The sequence below is a fragment of the Microcaecilia unicolor genome, chromosome 14 (genome assembly GCF_901765095.1).
Source record: "Microcaecilia unicolor chromosome 14, aMicUni1.1, whole genome shotgun sequence".
Lineage (NCBI taxonomy): Eukaryota > Metazoa > Chordata > Amphibia > Gymnophiona > Siphonopidae > Microcaecilia > Microcaecilia unicolor.
This window is the reverse complement of record NC_044044.1, coordinates 17,553,782-17,574,427: the sequence shown is the minus strand read 5'-3', so window position 1 is coordinate 17,574,427 and position 20,646 is coordinate 17,553,782. Positions and strand designations below refer to the sequence as shown.

Sequence of the window (20,646 nt, the reverse complement as noted above, 5' to 3'; positions counted from 1 at the left end):
CCCAATGTGTCTATCACACATGAACCTTATTCCACCACAATATCACCTTGTATTTGTTCATACCGGAATTGGCAAACACCGATACGGTACTATGTAAGCCACATTGAGCCTGTAAATAGGTGGGGAAATGTGGGATACAAATATAACAAATAAATACATTTCAAAAAACATTATCGGGCTCTTGTGCTACGTCGTCTGATGAGCGTTATGGTTGACCAGACTGGCAAGGATAAATGTGCTGTCGAACTGGCACATAATCTATTACTGTTGGATTCCCTACATATGCAGAAAGAAGCCTGGAATCATGTTACACAGGCAACCATTGTGAACTGCTACAAGCGGGCAAGCTTTGTTAAGGATGTGGAGAGGGATGAAACAGATGCAGCTGTTGCAAACGCGTCAAATGAACAGGCTATTGACATCCCAGCCGGTGTTACTGAAGAGGAGTTTCATCACTACTTAGCTGTTGATTAGGATCTACAAACAGCTGATGACAGCACTGATGTCGAGATATGCGCCTACACGCAAGCATCGGCTGATGATGAAACAGATGATGAAATGAGCAGCGAGGCACATGCTGATGAAATTCAACAACCACCTGTCACTTTTGCAAGAGCGCTGGAGAGGCTCAACACCGTGCGGGCCTATCTGGAGGCCACTGGATGTCAGTGCTATGACAGTTTTTACCGTCTGGCAGACATAGTCAATGGAACTCACAGACACAACAGTATACAGAGGACTATGATTACTTCAAGTAAGACTAACGTCAGTTAACGGAGACTGTATACTGTACATATGTTTATCAGATGTCAAGCTTCTTTGGGTCACAATGGTTAAGTGCACGCTCTGGTATTTCTTTGGTCCCAGACCCTTGCACTTAAGCGGATTGCACTGTATACCCTTTACACCTTTCTGTTGTTTCTCTTCCCCTCCCCCCCACAGGTGGTGCCTCAATTTTTATCTGCAAGCAAGCCAAAACCGAGCTGCAGAATGGCTTTCAGGAGCCCCCAGAGAACAGTGCCCAGGAACGAGATCCCTTCTGTATCCTGCTGTCCCCCACCCTGCGCTATTCTGGACTGGAGGCCTTTGCTACCAAAGTGCTGTGAGTCACCTTCTATACTGAACCCTTCCTTGCAGGTTTCCTCTTAGTGTGTTGGGGAAGGGTAGCCATGCTTATCTATAATAGCACCTACACAGCATAGAGGCGAGTGGCAATTGAGACATGAGCTTTTGAGGGCAAGACGCATGTGGTAGAGTGGACTTGTATTTGCTCAGTAAACCTGCCTACCTCTTGTCATTTTTGAATTAGTGTCTCTAACTATGCATAGTGGGCCAAGAAAGCCTTCAGATCATCAGGGAAGGGATTTTGGATTTTTTTAGGTCATGTCTTTTTCAGTTGTAGCTAAAGGTGAGTTAGGTTCAAGTACACTAGGTATTTTCCTGTCCCTGGAGGACTTACGATATAAGTTTGCATCTGGAGGCAATGGCAGGTTAAATAAGCCACAGTGGAGGATTAGCCTAATGTTTGGTGCAGTGGGCTGGGAGCCAAGGGAACGAGGTTCAGTTCCCACTGCGGTCCTTTGTTCCCCTTGGGCACTTAATCTTCTCTTGCCTAGGTACAAAAAACTTGCATTGTGAGCCCACTAGGGACAGAGAAAGTACCCGTATTTCAAATGCATGAGCCATAACTAGGCTTCCTTGGTTCTCTGAAAGGATAAGCCAGGACATGTTACACAGCTAGAAACACATTGCCCGACACGTGCACACCTGTAGAATGGCGGCCGCATAAGGAGGTACTGCACAGCTGAAGCAAAGCCAGCATGGCAATAGTAAAATGGGAAGTGTGCAGGCTCACCCCCTCCTTAACGGGAAATCTGTGTGACGAGGGTGGGAAGTAGCGAAACCTTGATTGAATGCATGGGCTCAGACTGGACAATAGTAATTACGATTGCCAGTTTGACGGGTTGTGGGAGTGCACTACCAAATCCAACTGGTGCAAGGCAAGTGGTTCAGATCAGAAGCAACTTGGTTGATCAACCATCTGAAGCTGTGAGTAGTTAGGAAAGCTTTGCTGGCCTTTGCTTGGTTCCTCTAGGGGAAGCTAGTGAGGGTATTCTCAGACAATGCAATGGCAGTAGCTTATACTGTTCTGTTTCTCCCAAATTACTGGCGTTCTTTTCTTACTTTTCATGTTTTTATATTGTACACCGCCTTGTTATTGCTAAAGGAAAAGTGGTTTCCTTAGTGTCAGCAGCAGATGAATCCAGAGACTTGTGGGCTGTGACCATCTTTCGGCAGGTGGAGATAGAGAGCGCTGAATTGCACCTTTTTATATTAGCATTTTTCAACCAGTGTGCCACAGGAGTTGAGGGTAATTTATTAGTAGGGCCAGCTTAATTTGTGCCGGAACAGAGTATACCTTTTAAAAGTTTCCATGTCTGTAGTGTTCGGTGCCAGTGAGCAGCGATTCATATAGCCTGAGAATAAGAGGATAAGGGAGGAAGGATAATCTTCTCACCGTGTCTGTCTCTCTTCTCCCCAGTTTCAAGGATATGAAGTCACACCGGCAGCACACGGCTCAGGTGGCTTTCCAAGTGTGCGTGAAGCCTGGCTCCTACAAGGTGGGGCCACAGTCGGTGGACGCAGGAGCTGAGCCCCTGGATCCTCGCTTTAGCACTGGCGAGATGGAGTGGGTGACAAAGGAGAAGGGAGCGACAGTGCTGTGTGGTCTGCTGGTGCGTGTGGAATGAGGAGAGAAGGACCTACCCAGCCCTGACACTGGGCTGAGCTGAGGGAGAGGGATAGAAGGGAGGAGAGGAAGGTGTTGTATAAGGGGCCCTCTTCACCATCTCCGAACAAAAGCACAGGCCTCATAACATGTATTGTGTAACTCGGGGCACTTTTATTTTTAAAGGGGAAGGGGGCTTTTGTGCAGTCTTGTTTACAAAAGACATTTCTCCTTTCTTGAACAAGATGGCATCCACAGGGGCGGTGAGAGGGTGGAGATGGACGTACTTGCCCAGATTGCGACGGGTCAGCAGTACCATGATGACAACAATTGTTTACAAATCACTGCTGGCTCAGAGGTTGGGAGCAATCTGCACTGACTAGTGAAGGGAGAGCTCTGTTCTTGTGAAGCTAAGTGGGGTACCTATTCTCTCCCACACGTTGGCCTGGCCCATCTGCAGAACCTGAAGTGGAAGAGAAGGGATTTCCCAATCTCACAAAAGTTGGCCAAGGAAAACATACCCTTTCTAGTGGGAACAAGGGATCTGGCTGTCTTGTTCACATTGCTTGAGAAAATTAACAGGACACTAGATGAAATGTGAAGTGAACCTGCTGAGACACTAGACCCTTCAGTACCTGACCTCCTGTCTTTCTGAATATGACTGTTGTGTAGCGATGCATGACTTAGGAGTGTGTGTGTGTGTGTTTGAACGATGCAAAGACAGAGGGTCTTTTAATTCAGGTGTTTGGGAATTAGATCATCTGAGAGTGATGGGGTTGGCTGAAGCGCTTGGAACTACTGAAGGATGCATAGGAAAGAAATGAAATTACTTTGCATTTGTAGAAGAAGGAATGGGTTTCACATGGCAGATTACAGGTGAAGGACAGAAATAGCCATGCAGGTCTTGTGTATAAGGGTGAAACACTAAGCTTCCACTGTCAACATAGAACGAGGTTTTATGTTCTATGGTGTAACCAGGGGGAGTGGTCTAAATGAATGTATTACATCTGCAACCTCGGAGGACTGGGGGCTTGCAGCATTTACGGAGGAGGGAGAAGTATGAGCAAGTGGGACCTGTCAATTAAGAAGACAGATTTTGAGTATACACTAGTTTTTTTGTAAGGGCTTGGGTATGCCTGTTCCTTCCTGTAGTGATTGAATGTGACGGTCATTCGTCTAAGCTAGATCTGGGAGGGGCAAGAAATGAAGGAAGCCTAGCCCCAGAGCACTTTAATAGCGACCCACAGGAAGAGGGCTAGACAGGATGGACAGTAACCTACCTTCCTTCCCTCGTTCTCCTATCTCTCCCCAAATTCTTTGTGGAAGCAACATGGTGCACTTGGAGGTCTGTCAAGTACCCCCTCTCCTGCCTGCGGTGGTTGGGTGAATCTTTAGTACACCAGGAGTAAAGCCTGTGAAAAACCTTTAGCTGGCATTGAGGCCTGGTGCTAATTCACCAAAAATTACTGGATTATAAAGTTCAAATCCACGTTAATAAGTATTACATTGTCTTTGGGCAGGGGGAGAAAGGGCAGTACTGTTCTCAGGCTAGGCCTGAATTCAATACTGATTCTTGCCCCCTCCCCCCCTTGAAACCTGTGTTAATTCAAAAGTTCCCTGGAGAAGCGAAGGAAGCATACCAATACAGAGAACAGCCATATTGGAACAAGGAGGAGTCCTGTGGATCTGATCAGTTTGTCTCTAGGGACTTTGCATGGACTGTTAGAATTTGTGACTGTTCCTCTGCACACAGCTGCTCCTGGGAACTTAATGGGAAGTGATCACAATTGATAAGTTAAAATCTTGCAGGTCACAGTGCCAAACTTCCCTTGCAATTATTTGTGCGTTTCCTTCCAGGAGCCAGACTACTGCTCCTGTCCTCTTGGGAGCTGACATCCTGGCACTGTCCTAGTCAACTGCTGCACTCAAATTAATTAATTTATTTAACTTTTTTTTAAGGTGCATTTGTTGAAATGTGAATTCAGGGGAGTTTTAAACTCCTTTATTTAAGCTGCTTTTTCCCTCCTTGTATTTCTTTTTAATAAGTGATTTTGTTGTACAGACTGTTACAAATGTCCTGGCTTTATAACGAATAAACCTTGTATGAAATTTCTGCGGTGGTTTTACTGGTTGGAGTGTACAAAAAGGGAAGGATGAGGAACAATATTAATGGAGTGCCTCAGCCATCAGTCCTGCAATGGTTATGGATCTGTGTTTGTGGAAGTAATACTACAGAAAGGTTAAGTAAGAAAATATTTGTATTTGTGTAGATGATACAGAACTTTGAAGATGACTTTTTCCTCAACAGATGTGTCAGAGGCTCTGACACCTGAGGCTAACACTGTGGTCACCTAAAGGGTCCAACCCAGCATTGCTCAGGCCTGCCTGCACCTGTTCCTACATTGGAATACCTTCCACCCACTGCACTGGGTCCTCCACCTGCAAGTTAATACCCTGGTGGTTTCTAAGAACACCGGGGCCACAATACCAGGGGTTCCACAGTTCCTAGAAAACACCCACAGACCAAGAACACAAATTACCAGGATTCTGAGTCAATGCAGGACAAAAGCTAATAAATAGGTTTATTATCAGAAAAAAAGGGTAAAAAGGTGTAACAGATAAAATAACAGGTATCAACATTAACACCTCTTACTACCTCAGTAGTACCTAGGGAGTTGCAGGAAAAATAACAGTTCATAGGATTTGAACAGGGTCTCAGTGCAGAGGTTGTCTCTCTTCACATTCCCCCAAGCTGATGCAAGGATAGGACCAATGACCCAGCGTGTGGGTGTAGCAACCTCCAGTGTAGGGTAGCTATCTGACAGGCTGCAAGTGGAGATCACCGTCTCGCATGTACCAGTAGGTCAGATCAGTGAGGTAACCTGATGCTGGCCTGGCTGCCATGTGGATGTGTCAGTGTGCCCTTGGTCATAGATCTCCTTGGTATAAGTCTCGCTGCATCAGCCCGGGCAGAAAGCAAGTATAACAGTGCTGAATATGTCACATGGAAAAAAACGTTTTGATTATATTTACATTAGCACGCTGTATTGGTGACATTCAAGTGCTAGTGGTGTAAATAGGTGGGGCCAGGGCCCCTGGTTTTGTTGGCGGGGGTCCCCAACTATGCCAGTTGAAGCCTTTTTCAACGCCGGTCTCCAGTGCCACCATGTTCCCTGCCCTTTCTTCCTTCTCATGTCCTGCATGCTCTGTTTCACTTAAAGAAGCGTCCAGGACATCAGAAGGAAGAAAGAGCAGGGCAGAGAACGTGGCGGTGCTGAAGACCAGCGCTTAAGAAGGTTTCAGCTGGCGGGGGTTGGGGACCCCCGCCAGCAAAGGTATTTGCTGCTGTGGCGTGCGGTGAAGCAGTGGGGGGTGGGGTGGCAAGGTGACGGGGCAGCAGACTAAAATGTGCCCCCCACTCGGGCGCTGGTACACTATAAGCAATGTACTCATACTGTATAAGATACTTCAACCACACCCAAAATCTCTTCCTAAAGTGGTGTCTCTGTTTCATTTAAATCAACTTACCGATACTAAAGGGGAAAAATTACTTTAGAGTACAAAAACATCAATTAAATGATACATGTGTGTACACCAAATTTATCCCAAATTCAGCTTTTATTATTAACATATGTACATATATTAACAAACCAGTTTTCCGGTTCACACTCATTCAGTCAGTCAGTCAGCCAGCCAGACACTTTATGGAAAAAAACCAAAACACATAGAGTCCACACTCACTTACATCAATGCATCACACATCCACTTATGATCTCTCATCCCCCCTAATTCCACATTACTCATACATATACTTACAGAAATATGTACACCATGTGCCTCTGTGTCTTAACACTGCCCTTAAATGTTGATGTCCCATTGTGATATTCCTAATGATAATTCGATGATCTCGCATAACTTGTACAATGTAACCCATAACCAATTTGTAACAACTGTATTCTCGTTATTCATATCTTATTGTAAGCCACACTGAGCCCGCAAAGAGGTGGGAAAATGTGGGATACAAATAATAATAATACCCACAACCATCTTCAAATGTACGAACCAATACACCTTCCAAATTCAATGAACAGTGCTCATACATTGAACCGGAAAACTGAGTAGGGTTTGTTGATATGTGTACATATATTCATAATAAAAGCTGAATTGGGGATCAATCATTTAAATCAAGCCACAATCCTGCCAGCATTGTGTCCCACCTGCTCAAACCGATGCTAACCAACATCCACTGCATAACCATCTCAAGTTCCTTCTTTCCCTACGGGAGCGGAATCTGCCTCAACCAGGGGCAATGGACAGCGGCTTCTACCTTTTTCTATCACGAAACCGCATCTTCGCCGAGTTTCCCCTATACAGATCATCTGTGTAAAACAGACACGTGGGGAATCCTTTCCTAGCCTTGCATACTTTTACGACACCTGCGCGCTAATACGACACCTGACGTGACGTGCTGCCGCTGCGCAGTGCGCACGCACGCCTCTGACGCAACTTCCTGTTTCCGGCAACTTCGGGATGCAGAGGGGGATTGGAGACAGAAGTTGGGTCTTCTTTTGTGTATTATTACAGAGGACGGGGCACCGTGACCGGAGAAGGAAAGCTGTGGGATTGTTACTGGGCGGCCGCAGGTATGAGTTTGGCAGGGGGGGAAGAGGAGAAAGGACAGATGGCAAATCATGGGGATGGGAGACCGATCCCCCCCCCGGGGTGTTGAGGGTGGGAGCATTGCCGAATGCGTGTGACTTGGTTTCTTTGGTACTGCCAGTAAGCCACGTGGGCCTATGATTTTAATTTTCTTCTTGGGTATCTGGTGGGTTCTCAACCCCCTTGACTGGTTGCTGTTAGTGCTATAATCCCTTGATGTTTGTCATAACTATAGGCAGTGGTGTACCAAGGGGGGGGGGTGCACGCCGCCGCCGCCGCGGCAGCAGCAGCAGCGTGTCTGTCGGCAATGCTCATTCCCTGTGCCCTCTGCCCCGGAACAGGTTACTTCCTGTTCTGGGGCAGAGGAAGCAGGGAACGAGCATTGCCGACAGATGCGCGGCGGCACCCCTCCCCCCCAGCAGGTAAAAATGCACCCAGGGGGAGGTGTCCGTCCCTTTGCCGGGGGAGGTGTCCTTTCACCAGGAGTAGGGGGGTCGCGCTGCACCCGGGGGGGGGGGGGGTGCATCAGCGATCCACCCCGGGTGTCAGCCACCCTAGGAACGCCACTGACTATAGGCCACCGGGTATCATCTGAAAGTGTGCCTGGTATACCCATTCCTCATTTGCTTTCAGTCTTGACACTTTTTTTTCTTTTCTTTTCAGGTTTTCAGCTGTCTGAGAAAAGTTGTCAGCAGGCTCCCAAAATGCCAGCGCTTCTGGAGAGGCCTAAATTGTCCAATGCCATGGCCCGGGCACTGCATCGTCACATCATGCTGGAAAGGGAGCGAAAACGGCAAGGTAAATGTAAAAAAATTATGTGGAAGAGAAAGGATCCTATTTCTTGGATGGGGGGGAGATTGTTGTAAGGACTAGGCTTAAGGGTGTGTGCCTGTGTGCTCTGCTTTCCAGAGGAGGAAGAAGTGGACAAGATGATGGAGCAGAAGATGAGGGAGGAGCAAGAACGCAGGCGGAAGAAGGAGATGGAGGAGCGGATGTCACTGGAGGAGACCAGGGAACAGGTAAAGCTTTGATCTCCATCCTTCAATGACCCTTAACCTGATATTGGGTAAGCTGTCTCTGTTAGTCTCCTTTCCCCGTCTCTTTCCCTTATGGGGCTGGGCCTTTAAAAATTGGAGGAAGGAAGCTTATAGTCAAGAATGAGCTAAATAGCTGTAGGGTTGTAGCTTGTGTTAATTGGAATCTTGTAGTCTTTTTTTTTTTTTTTTTTTTTATGTGGTCAGTCTCTAGCTATACCTTTATGGTGCACTGACATGATCCTAGTTGGCCCCAGAAGGTACACTTGTAGCTCCCAGCTTGATCATGTGTCTTGGTGCAGATCCAGAAGCTGCAGGAAAAGCTGTCTGTTCTGCAGGAGGAGAAGCATCAGCTGTTCCTACAACTGAAGAAGGTTCTGCATGAGGAAGAAAAAAGACGCCGTAAGGAACAGAGGTAGGAGAGAAGACGGTGGTGGTGAGGACCATGCTAGAGCAAAATATAGAGATTGTAGGGTGGAGAGAATTGTGCTGAAGAAACAGGAGGAGCAAATGAGAAGACAGATACAAGGAACAGAGTGCAATGCTGGGGTGAAGAGGACAGTTGTTGCAGGGACCAAAGTTCAGAGAGGCCTATACTAAGAATTAAAAAAAGGGATTAAGTGAAAAGGACTATGGTGTTGTAGAAGATATAAAGGGAAAGGGTATGATGCTCAGTTTCCTGTCCTGGGAAGGGAGTAAGAAAGGATTGAGGAACTGGATCCCAGCATAGGGAGAAAGGGCTTGTGGTGTGGGCCATAATGTGGGGAAGACAGTTTTTCTTTGATCTCAGCTTAAGCTGCTGTTTCTAGGGATTTACTGCAATTTTTGCTTTTGCAGTGATATGACAACACTCACTTCAGCAGCCTATCAACAAGGCTTAGCTGTGCATGCTGGGACTCACCTCCTTAGTATGCAAGGTAAGTAAACACATCCCCTGAGTGTGGTTAGCTCAGCAGGAAGAAAACCCTTGAACTTTCAGGAAAGTTATTTCAGCTTTGTTCCTTACCACCAGATCACAGGCTATCAGTACAAGAGGTGAACATTAAATAAAGCTAGTATACTAAAAGAGAAATTCTGTCTGACCCAGTGGTGTAGCTACGTGGGGGCCTGGACCCCTTCAAATTTCCTCTGGGCCCCTGGTTTTGCTGGCGGGGGTCCCCAACCCCTGCCAGCTGAAGCTTTGTCCAGCACTGGTCTCCGGTGCTGCCGCATTGCCTGCCCTCCTGTTTCTTCCCCCTCACGTCCTGCATGCTCCTTTTAGTGAAATTACTAAAAGGAGTGTACAGGACATGAGGGGGAAGAGCGAGCAGAGCAGGCAATACAGTGGCGCTGGAGAAGGCTTTATTTGGCGGGGGTTGAGGACCCCCGCCAGCCAAGGTATTTGCTGCAGCAGTGGGTGGGGAGGGAGCAGACCAAAATTGCTCCCCCACCTCAGGCTCTGGCCCCCTCCCACCACAAGGTCTGGTCTAACCGTAAGATAATTGTACTTTGAGCATTTCCTTATCTCTGCAGGGAGCCCTGGTGGACATGGTCGTCAGGCCTCACTGATGGCAGATCGAAACAAGCAGATGTTTGGGCCCCCTGTCATCCCAGTGAGTACTGAACTGCACTCTTCTGGTTCTCTCCCCGTCCTATCTGTGTATCTCACTGTCTCGCAGGACATTAATTTGGAACTGGAAAACGGACAGCTATCCAGGGCACAAAATGAGAGCTAGCAGATGAAAAGCCTAAAAGAGCACCGCTTTCATCTTATGATCTGAGTTGGGGGTGGGGGGAGGAATGGAATGAAGATTTGGAGATAAAAGCAGAAAGGTAAAGAAACTAGAAATCAGAATGGGAGGTGGATGGGGGTGGGGGGCGGAGGAGGAGAAACATGATTACATTTGCCTGTCCTTGGAGCAGAATTGTCTAGTTATCTCAGTTCTGTCTTGGATCCCTCCAGTGCTTACTTTTTCTGAAATGTATTATCTGTTTACAGAGGAGTCACTTCACAGGCCAGGGAGGCTTCACCCCGGGCACCCCAGAGCATGGCCAGTATGCTGCCGGCCAGTCGAGTCACAGCCCTTACGCTGTCAGCCAAACTCAACACACATTTGGAGCTGGACAGGCAGTGCCAGTCACTTACACCAGTGGTCAGCAAATCAGAGGTAAATGCTGCCCAACTCATGACCATGACATGTAGCATAAGCCAAAAATTGAGCTGGGGGAGTGAAGCTCCCTTTATATATCTGTCCATTTGGAGATGTAATATAAGATGTCCTTCTAAGAGGAAACAACAAGAGACTTCATGCATGGCTGCTGATTTGTAACCCACCTTTTCAGTAGCAGTTTAGGTGCTTTTTTAAAAAGATTGTGAGAAAGATTCTTATGGAAAAAACTAGTTGTTTACAGATGAGCTTGCTATGCATAGGATAAGAGACCGACTGGTGCTGGAAATATCTAGCCACAAAAGGTCTTTGATTGTAAGTCCCCTTGTCCTCACTCTTCCAGGTCCCTCTGCTTTCCAGGCCATGCAGTACTTATCTCATCAACAGCCAAGTTATGGGGTCCATGGGCACTTCCCCGCAGCACAGACAGGTGAAGGAATACTCTCCCTTCTCTCATCAGCTTCTGCCTTCGTTAGTTTACATTCTTTGTTCCCCAGCTTTCTTCCTTTTGCTATGTCTCAAGGTGGAGATCTTCTGTCTTTCTGTGGTTCCTGATCTCCTCTCTCTCCTTTTCCAGGGTTCATCCCTCCTAGCACTGGAATCCCACTTCAGAAGCAGCTGGAGCATGCCAATCAACAGTCCGGCTTCACTGATTCTGTGAGTAATAATGGCTTCTTGCCGTGCCTTTCACCCACAGGATGGTGAATGGAGAATGACTCCTGCTCCTAGGTGTCCCTGCACACCTTTCTTTTTTTTTTTTTTTTTCTTTAAATCCCCATGATAAATGTGTTGTCCTATACTGAAAGATGACTGATGTGATGGCTCACTGCCAGCTGTTGTGTTGCCAAGGAGAGACCCGGGTTTGATTCTCATTCACGGCTGCTGTGGGAGCACTACTACTACTATTTAGCATTTCTATAGCGCTACAAGGCGTACACAGCACTGCACAAACATAGAAGAAAGACAGTCCCTGCTCAAAGAGCTTACAATGTAATAGACAAAAAATAAAGTAATCAAATCAATTAATGTGTACAGGAAGGAGGAGAGGAGGGTAGGTGGAGGCGAGTGGTTACGAGTCAAAAGCAATGTTAAAGAGGTGGGCTTTCAGACTAGATTTAAAGGTGGCCAAGGATGGGGCAAGACGTAGGGGCTCAGGAAGTTTATTCCAGGCGTAGGGTGCAGTGAGACAGAAGGCGCGAAGTCTGGAGTTGGCAGTAGTGGAGAAGGGAACAGATAAGAAGGATTTATCCATGGAGCGGAGTGCACGGGAAGGGGTGTAGGGAAGGACGAGTGTGGAGAGATACTGGGGAGCAGCAGAGTGAGTACATTTATAGGTTAGTAGAAGAAGTTTGAACAGGATGCGAAAACGGATAGGGAGCCAGTGAAGCGACTTGAGGAGAGGGGTAGTATGAGTAAAGCGACCCTGGCGGAAGACAAGACGGGCAGCAGAGTTTTGAACCGATTGGAGAGGGGAGAGGTGACTAAGTGGGAGGCCAGCAAGAGTCTTGGCCTTCACTCAACAGCAAGGCATAGTGGCTAGACTCAAGGCTCAGTACATCAGGATGTGGAGGAGTGGCCTAATGGTTAGAGCACCGGACTTGACATCTAGAGGTGCCCGGTTCAAAACCCACTGCTGCTTCTGATCTCGGGCAAGTCACTTAATACTCCATTTCCTTGGGTACTAACTTAGACCATGAGCCCTCCAGGGCCAGAGAAATATCCAGAGTACCTGAATGTAACTCACCTTGAGCTACTACTGAAAAAGGTGTGAGCAAAATCTAAATAAAGAAGATTCTGGAATCTTAAAGAGTGACAAGATTCCATGCAGAATATCAAAGAGTAGCGACATTCCATGTAGAACCCCAAAGAATAGCAAGATTCTGGAGTGGAGGAGTGGCCTAGTGGTTAGAGCACCAGTCTTGCAATCCAGAGGTGGCCGGTTCAAATCCCACTGCTGCTCCTTGTGATCTTGGGCAAGTCACTTAACCCTCCATTGCCTCAGCTACAAACTTAGATTGTGAGCCCTCCTGGGACAGAGAAATATCCAGAGTACCTGAATGTAACTCACCTTGAGCTACTACTTATTAGATTGTAAGCTCTTTGAGCAGGGACTGTCTTTCTTTTATGTTTGTGCAGCGCTGCGTACGCCTTGTAGCGCTATAGAAATGCTAAATAGTAGTAGTAGTAGTAGTACTACTGAAAAAGGTGTGAGCAAAATCTAAATAAAGAAGATTCTGGAATCTTAAAGAGTGACAAGATTCCATGCAGAATCTCAAAGAGTAGCGGCATTCCATGTAGAACCCCAAAGAATAGCAAGATTCTGGAGTGGAGGAGTGGCCTAGTGGTTAGAGCACCAGTCTTGCAATCCAGAGGTGGCCGGTTCAAATCCCGCTGCTGCTCCTTGTGATTTTGGCCAAGTCACTTAACCCTCTATCCCTTCAGGTACAAACTTAGATTGTGAGCCCTCCTGGGACACAGAAATATCCAGAGTACCTGAATGTAACTCACCTTGAGCTACTACTGAAAAAGATGTGAGCAAAATCCAAATAAATAATTTGAGATTCTGTTGCTACTATCTGAGATTTTACATGGAATGTTGCTACTATTTGAGATTCTATATGGAATGTTACTATTTTAAATTCTGTTGCTACTATTTGAGATTCTACATGGAATGCTGCTATAGTGGAGGAGTGACCTAGTGGTTAGAGCACTGGTCTTGCAATCCAGAGGTGGCTGGTTCAAATCCCACTGCTGCTCTTTGTGATCTTGGGCAAGTCACTTAACCCTCCATTACCTCAGGTACAAACTTAGATTGTGAGCCCTCCTGGGACAGAGAAATATCCAGAGTACCTGAATGTAACTCACCTTGAGCTACTACTGAAAAAGGTGTGAGCAAAATCTAAATAAATAAAAAAAATGTTGCTACTAAATATGATGGCATAGGAAATGTGGATGAACTAATTAATAATAATAATCATAATTACTATAACTAGCATTGTTACTAGTGAAAAGCCCCATCTGTGTTTGTCTTTCAAATAAAAGCAATCAAAACAGTTTACATAAGTAACAAAAAAACAAAAAGTAAGGAATTACAAAGAGAAAAGAGGTCTAGGAATCTGGCCTTTCCCGCTGCCAGAGCCAGCCAGCTCCCAATGAGTCTACCCAACCTGGAAAAGCCTGAGTAAAAAAGATGAGTTTTCAGTCCCACTTTAAATTTAGAGAAGGAGAGTTCAGACTGGAGGTGGAGTGGGCGGGAATTCCACAAGAGCCGAGTAGAAAAATGCATTATGACGAGTGGATGCAAATTGAGCACACTACCCTTGCGCTGTCCTACCCTTGAGCTGTGTGGCCCTGGTCTCCCCGATGGCATGTACCATTTCTGCTTCTTCAGCTCCCACTGCCTTTTCTCCAGCACACCAAGTCTGCGTAGTCGGGTGACATTTTGCATGACTCTCTGCCATCTGATTGTTCCCACTGGAGCTCATATAGCACTTTATGAAGTCCACGTGTTCAGAGTGGCAGCCAGTGACAAATAACACACAAACCTGTTAATATTATTAACCTGCTTTGTAAAGCACATACCAGATGTATACTGTGCTGTATAAATGTACATAACAGACTCTTCCTATCCCCCGAGAATAGAAAAATAGGGGACATTGGTAAAACAGCAAGGCCATGACTGATGTAGATGGGACTACAGTGAGGAGAAGTCTGGTTGTGTAAGTTGTGCTGATCAAGGGGGTCTTTTACTAAAGATTAGCACATGTTATCTGCAGTTGGGCCCATAGGAATAAAATGGGTCCTGTGGCAGATAATGTAAGCTAACCTTTACTGAAAGACTCCCCGCCCCCCCCCCCCCCCCCGCCCCGGATGGGAGATCTAGTGAAGCTTGATGAGTGATGTAAAGTTTGATAGCCAAGATTTCATTCTAAAAATTGCAGAGTCCTGAATTTGAGCTGCAAAAACCCAAGGAAGCATTACAATATAGGGGTAAAGTTCTGCGCCTGAAACAAGGGGCAGGACACGAGAAATGATCGTTTCTAAATTTCAAGTGGCCAAGAGTTAGACAAGGTGATGGCAAAAGCCAGAAGGATGTTTGGGTGCATAGAGAGAGGAGTGGCCTGTAGGGAAAAGGAGGTGATGGTGCCTTTGTATAAGTTTCTGGTAGATCCTCATTGGAATACAGTGTTCAATTCAGTCCACAGGGCTCCTATTAAAACAATCCATGGTCTTCATCTTAAAGCATTTGGGGACAGATTTAACAATCCTTTTATTTTATTGTTATTTTTTTAAGCAAAGTTTTATTGAAAACATTTTTTCTGTTGTACATAACAAATATAAGACATAATAAGGATACAGCAACCACAAATGAGAACAACCCCCCCCCCCCCCATACAAAGTTCAAGTCAAAACCCCTCATAACAATTCACCAAATCCCCCCCCCCTCCCCCAGCACAAAACTTATTTCTCCCCCCCCCCCCCCCCCCCGTAACATAAAGACTCCTCTTAGCACTAAGCACTCAGTAGACCTTCAGAGTGCCCAGTCCAACAGTGACAGATCTCTATTTCCCACCCCACCCCCTTCAAACACTTATGAAACGTTAACAAGGCTATCAAAATGAACCCTTACATCATCTGTAGGAGCACGATACCCAAGTCTTCGATCCATGAGCTTATTCAGTTCCCCAATAGAGATAGCTTCAAGGTCCAGTCTTACATGGTAGGTCCCACTGCTTGTTTTCAACGAGCAGCAATAACACTTTTAGCAGCTGCTAAACACAATCGCTTTAGACAGTGTTGCCATTTAGGGCCCTGTCTATTTCTCACGCCCAACAAACACCACCTTGGATCACAAAGAAAAACACATCCAAGGGAATCGGACCTTTTGCCCGTGACCCTGACCCAAAAATTCTGAATCTTTTCACACGTCCACCAATTATTATGGAAAAAAGTGCTCCTTTCCAGTCTGCATCTCCAGTATGTGTCAGACGCTGTGGGAAACATGGCATGTCAGATTTAACGATCTTAACATTAATACTTTGGAGAAAGGCAGGATAGAGGAGATATGACAGAAATATTTAAATACCTCCAAATTAAAAATACACAGGAGAAAGGCTTCTTTCAATATGAATTAAACTGTGGAATGAGGGGGCATAGGATGTGGGGTTAATCTAAGTCGTCTTAGGTTGTGTATCATCTCGATGGAAACAGGCCATATTGGATCCATCTGTCTTAGCCCACTAGTGGGCCTGTTTCAAACCTGTACTTTCTCTCCAAAATTACCGAAAAGGTAGTATTTCTCCAGTTGAGTCAATATATTGATCAAATATTTGGTTTCAGGCTGCATTGTAGCACTGAAACCATTATAACGTCAGTCCTTGGTGAAGTACACTCCAATCTGGATTGAAATTGCATAACGCTCACCATATCAAGTAGTGAACATAAACATCTTGCTTGATTTGTCCGCTACATTCGACTTGGTTGACCACTCGTTACTCTTATCCCATCTCTAGGATATATGTCTAACCGATACTGTCTTGCAATGGTTTTGGTTCTTTCTACACAATCGAATCTTCACAGTAGTTACGTCATCTTCCAAATCAGCCGTCAATTGCTTGCACAGTGGAGTTCTGCAGGACTCTATTCTTTCTCCCCCTGCTGTCAAGTCCACTGGCACTTCTCATTCAGGAATGTATTGTTTCTTTCCATATCTATGCAGATGACAGTCTCCCTCTTCATCATACCAACCCACCCAGTTAATCCAGACATTCAACCACTGCAAGACTGTTGATCTAAGGATTAGTGTTATCCCTTCCAACCTCTAATCTTCAATTAAGTACAACGATATCTCCAGTTGATTCTTTCCAGTATCTCAGAATTAATTTTGACTCTCAGCTCATCCCACATTTTTCATCTCTCTGTAAATTATTTATTTGGATTTTGCTCACACCTTTTTTCAGTAGTAGCTCAAGGTGTTACATTCAGGTACACTGGATATTTCTCTGTCCCGGGAGGGCTCACAATCTAAGTTTGTACCTGAGGCAATGGAGGGTTAAATGACTTGCCCAAGATCACAAGGAGCAGCAGTGGGATTTGAACCAGCCACCTCTGGAGTGCAAGACTGGTGCTCTAACCACTAGGCCATCCCTCCACGCCAGTTTTTTTTTTTTTTTTTTAAACCCTACATCAGTTGCATTCCATATGGCATCTTTTTGATCACCACTCCTTTCATTCCCTTCCACTTTCTCTCTTTATGTCCAGACTAGACTATTGCAATGTTGTTTATGCTGGTATTTTGCCCTCTCTTTTAAGGAAATTACAAACTTTAAAGAACTATGCCATCCGTTGTATTTGCCATTTCTGGTTATGCTGCTCATGTGACACATTTGCTTAAAGAACACCATTGGTTACCAGTTCAGTACAGGATAGAGTTTAAAATTTTGCTTTTAACTTTCAAGGCCTACCATTTAGGCTCGTCTCTCTACATTGATGATACCATATACTCCCCAAGGTCAACTCCAACAGAAGGTAACCTCTCCACTGAAGATCAATGCCAAGCGAAGAAAAGTGGAGAAAAACAACCTCTCTCAGATGGTGTTCTCAGCAAATTGTTTATTCAAATCGATAAACAAAAACAGACCCGACACGAGTCGTGTTTCGGCCCTACCGGCCTGCGTCAGGGGCCTAGGAATTTTGTAAAGCAGTATATTTTCCTAGAGCTGTTAAACTGCAGCCAAACTCCTATGTTGTTTCAATATCACATGCAGTTCTCACCAAAAACAAACCACCTCGGTAACCTGCTGTAAAGCGCTATCCACTAAGTACATACACTTCGATCCATTAACGATCATTGCTTGGTACCGCCCAGCCCTCATGTGGCTCATTACAAGTCCACGCAACACTGTGCTTTCTTTTTTATAGCTTCTGTGCTCTACTACTACTTATCACTTCTATAGCGCTACAAGGCATACGCAGTTCTGTACACCATATACAAAAAGACAGTCCCTGCTCAAAGAGCTTACAATCTAAATAAGACAGGTAAACAGACAGAACTAAGAGGCAAGGAAATAAAGAGGTGGGGATAAAAGGACAGGGTTAGGAGTCAAAAGCAGTGGCAAAGAGGTGGGCTTTTTTAGTCTGGACTTGAAAACGGCCAAAGACGGGGCTAGACGTACAGGCTCGGGAAGTCTATTCCAAGCGTGGAACTCATTACCTCTGACAGTCTGTGGGGAACTTTCCATTGAACGTCTTTTAAAGCAGAAATTAAGATGTGGTTGTTTCAGCAGGCATATCCACCAAGTCATGCCCAGATGTAACCATAGTAAGTCTCTCCCAGGGTTCTGACTAAGTTCAAAAGGCCCTGAAAACTCTGAGCCAAAAAAATGCAATGTAATTTAAGGCAAATGGGAAAACTGTTGCAGAGCTGACCTCATAGCTGCAGGCTATCACATGATGGGAATTGTGTCAACAGTGTGGGACACTGTGGGTTTAATGGTGTACTTTGTTCTACAAATCAAAACTAAGAGCATAAAAACCATGTTTCACATCCTATGAAAGTTCTGGAGTTGAAACCAATCCTGTGGTTTTACTTTGCGTATTGTGGCCTGTAACACTGGGCAAACCCTCTCCAGTACAGGTTTTTCTGTGGAAAAATAACTGTCATTTATCAGTCAAATCCAGTTTTATTTGTGATCTTGGGCAGGGCACTTACCTACTCAACCCTCCATTGCCTCAGGTAAAAAAAAAAATTACATTCAGGTAATTTCCTGTCCCCAGTTGGCTTGCACTCTAATTCTCTGTGAACAGCTGAGAAAGGTGCCTAATCCCTTAATTTATAATCTGCTTTTCCAAAGAGAAATGACTTGCTCTCAAGGCAGTTAACAAGCTTAGAATACTGTGGCAGTTTGTACTAGTTAACAGCAGGGCACACAGTCTGATTTGTAATTTTTCTTTTGTCTGACTGCAGTCAACAATTCGCCCAATGCATCCACAGGCCTTGCACCCAGCACAGACCCTCATCCCTGCACCACAGATCTCTGTTCAGATGCAGCCCGCCAAGGTAAGAAAGTCTCCTCCAAATGCAAACACCATTCCCTCGTCTACATCGGTGGTTTTCAACCTTGTCCTCGGGACACACTGAGCCAGTCAGGTTTTCAGGATGCCCACAATGAATATGCATGGCAGACTTGCATGCACTTCCTCCATTGAATGCAAATCTAACTCATGCATATTCATTGGAGAGATCCTGAAAAACTGACATTGAGAAACTCTAGACTAGATGCAGAATACCAAACTAGGACAGCCCTTTTTCACCCAAAACTATCCTTGTGCTCCCAAATCCATGTCCAAAATAGAGCCTGCCAAGGTAAGGAAATCCACTGTCTTCTTTGCCAGCCCCTTCACCCACTCTATGTAGTCTGCTAAATTAGCTTCCTTCTCCCCGCTAAAATGCTGTTCAGTGGTCATTGATGATAGGGATTTTTCTTCTTTTTTGCAGTCAGCACTGGCGTACACTCACCCCTCGCGGCCTGCCTCACCTGGCAGCTTCTCCCATGGGACCCCACCCCAGCAGGCACACGCAGTGAGTGGTGGTCTGGCTCATTCTATAGCTTGTATTTCTTTGGCCACCTGCATCTGTCATCTAGCCTTGTTCACCCCGCTTCTTTGATTTGAATGCTTTGCACAAAGTGCTTACCTCTTTTTTGTATCTTATCCTCATCTTTCATGTGGTAATTGTGCTTTTGTCTCCCTCTCTTGTCTTCTCTAGTCTGGTTTCCAAGCAGCAGCACAGCAGGCCCCACGTCACCCCTTCATCCAGCATGGGCAGGGACAGCGATTCTACCCCAAGTAGTGGACAATGCAGGAGTTGGAGAATGCTGTGGAATGCACTTTGGCAACCAACTTGCACTCCCTGGTGTGGAATTTGTTTTCACCTGTCTTTCAAAATCAGCTTCGAGTGTTGCTCTCTTTTAAAAGGGTTTTTTTCTTCATCTTTCCTTGGATGGATTTGCTGACCCCTTAGGGTGCGCAAGAAGCATCTGTCTGTTATGCAGTCGCTCTTTTTGAGTACTGGGGAAAAATGGAAAGTTCCTCATTCAATGTGACATTGGCTTGGCAGTGAGGGCCCTGGATCACTTTTATTCAAGGGAATTAATGGCTCTAGTTTTCTTAATTTTGTTCCTTGTGTCTAGTTTTACCTGTTGCTTACCTTTATCTAACATTTTCATAGGTACAGGTCTGTTCTTACCCATAATGAAATACAGTCTGTGTATACTTTGACCTGATTGAAAAATCAGTGCATAAAATCAAGTTTTGGATTCTGTGAAAGTTTCGGACTGATCTTACAGGCTTCTGAAAGTTTCAAGATCCCCCTAAATATGAGAAAAAAACAGCCTGCATGCTTGCGTCTCTAGCTGCACTCTGATTACCATGGCCGCAACTTATTCTGGACAGCACAGGTATGACAGTAGGGGGAAAAAAATCATCCTGAAAGGGGAGTGTACTAGGTTCTTGAAAGATAGGCAAGAAGATGGCTTTCTTGTTTTGTTTATTTCTTCCCGAAACCTGATTTTGACCATCTGCTGCTTTTCAATAAAGTTAACTGTTGCCTCTTGATTGACTGTTTAATTGTTCAGGGTGTTGTGTAGGCATCCTGTGCTCACTGGAATTTAGCATGCTGACAGTCCTAGGGTAGCTGTGGGGAGAGGGGTGAGAGATGGACAAGGTCATTAACTAAAAGGAGAGGTCCGGTCTTCTGCACAGCTTGCTCTGGAACCCTTTACCAACAGTGGTTCTTCCTCAGTGTGGGTGTGGAAGCGTACTCTCTCTTTAAGTCTTTTTGCTTCTAGTGAATCTTTTCTGGGCCACAGGTCTGTAGCATTCTTTGCAGCCCTGGGGAGGGTGGCTTAGCGCAACCTGCCTGTATGAAAGTTCTGGCTTTGCTAGGTTGTGTATGGTAAATATTTAGCAGGTGCAAGGAGCATTACTGCACTGTGTTCCGGGTCTCCCTGCAGGAGGGGAGGGAGTAGAAATAATTCTCCGACATTTTTGCCAGGCTGAATTCCCTGATGCTGTCTTT

At 45.6% G+C, this 20,646-nt stretch overlaps 2 protein-coding genes across 3 annotated transcripts in view; both read left to right on the top strand.

Annotated features, from left to right (window-relative positions):
- Window positions 1–4,816, top strand: part of NEURL4 (neuralized E3 ubiquitin protein ligase 4) — a 67,734-nt gene extending 62,918 nt beyond the window's left edge. The window contains 2 exon segments of the mRNA XM_030186423.1: window positions 943–1,102; window positions 2,543–4,816. Of these exon segments, the coding sequence (XP_030042283.1) occupies window positions 943–1,102; window positions 2,543–2,750 (368 nt within the window). The 3' untranslated portion in view covers window positions 2,751–4,816.
- Window positions 4,817–7,226: 2,410 nt separating this feature from the next.
- GPS2 (G protein pathway suppressor 2) lies at window positions 7,227–20,183 on the top strand. 2 transcript variants are annotated; one of them, XM_030187841.1, is made up of 12 exons: window positions 7,227–7,371; window positions 8,051–8,185; window positions 8,297–8,406; window positions 8,724–8,836; window positions 9,259–9,338; window positions 9,934–10,013; window positions 10,400–10,568; window positions 10,912–10,998; window positions 11,146–11,225; window positions 18,535–18,627; window positions 19,066–19,149; window positions 19,336–20,183. In XM_030187841.1, the coding sequence occupies exons 2-12, from the start codon at window positions 8,092–8,094 to the stop codon at window positions 19,417–19,419; spliced, it is 1,074 nt and encodes a 357-aa protein (XP_030043701.1). In that variant the 5' UTR covers window positions 7,227–7,371; window positions 8,051–8,091; the 3' UTR covers window positions 19,420–20,183. The 2 variants fall into 2 exon arrangements, with proteins under 2 accessions (XP_030043701.1, XP_030043702.1); XM_030187842.1 differs by lacking the exon at window positions 19,066–19,149.
- The last annotated feature ends 463 nt before the right edge of the window (window positions 20,184–20,646 follow it).

What these genes read in the sequence shown, in the direction of transcription:
- GPS2 (XM_030187841.1), top strand. Translation starts at nt 8,092, where the DNA reads ATGCCAGCGCTTCTGGAGAGGCCTAAATTGTCCAATGCCATGGCCCGG. An exon ending in CAGTGGTCAGCAAATCAGAG is followed by an intron (nt 10,569 to 10,911) that starts GTAAATGCTGCC and finishes TCACTCTTCCAG; the next exon opens with GTCCCTCTGCTTTCCAGGCC. An exon ending in TTCAGATGCAGCCCGCCAAG is followed by an intron (nt 18,628 to 19,065) that starts GTAAGAAAGTCT and finishes TCTTTTTTGCAG; the next exon opens with TCAGCACTGGCGTACACTCA.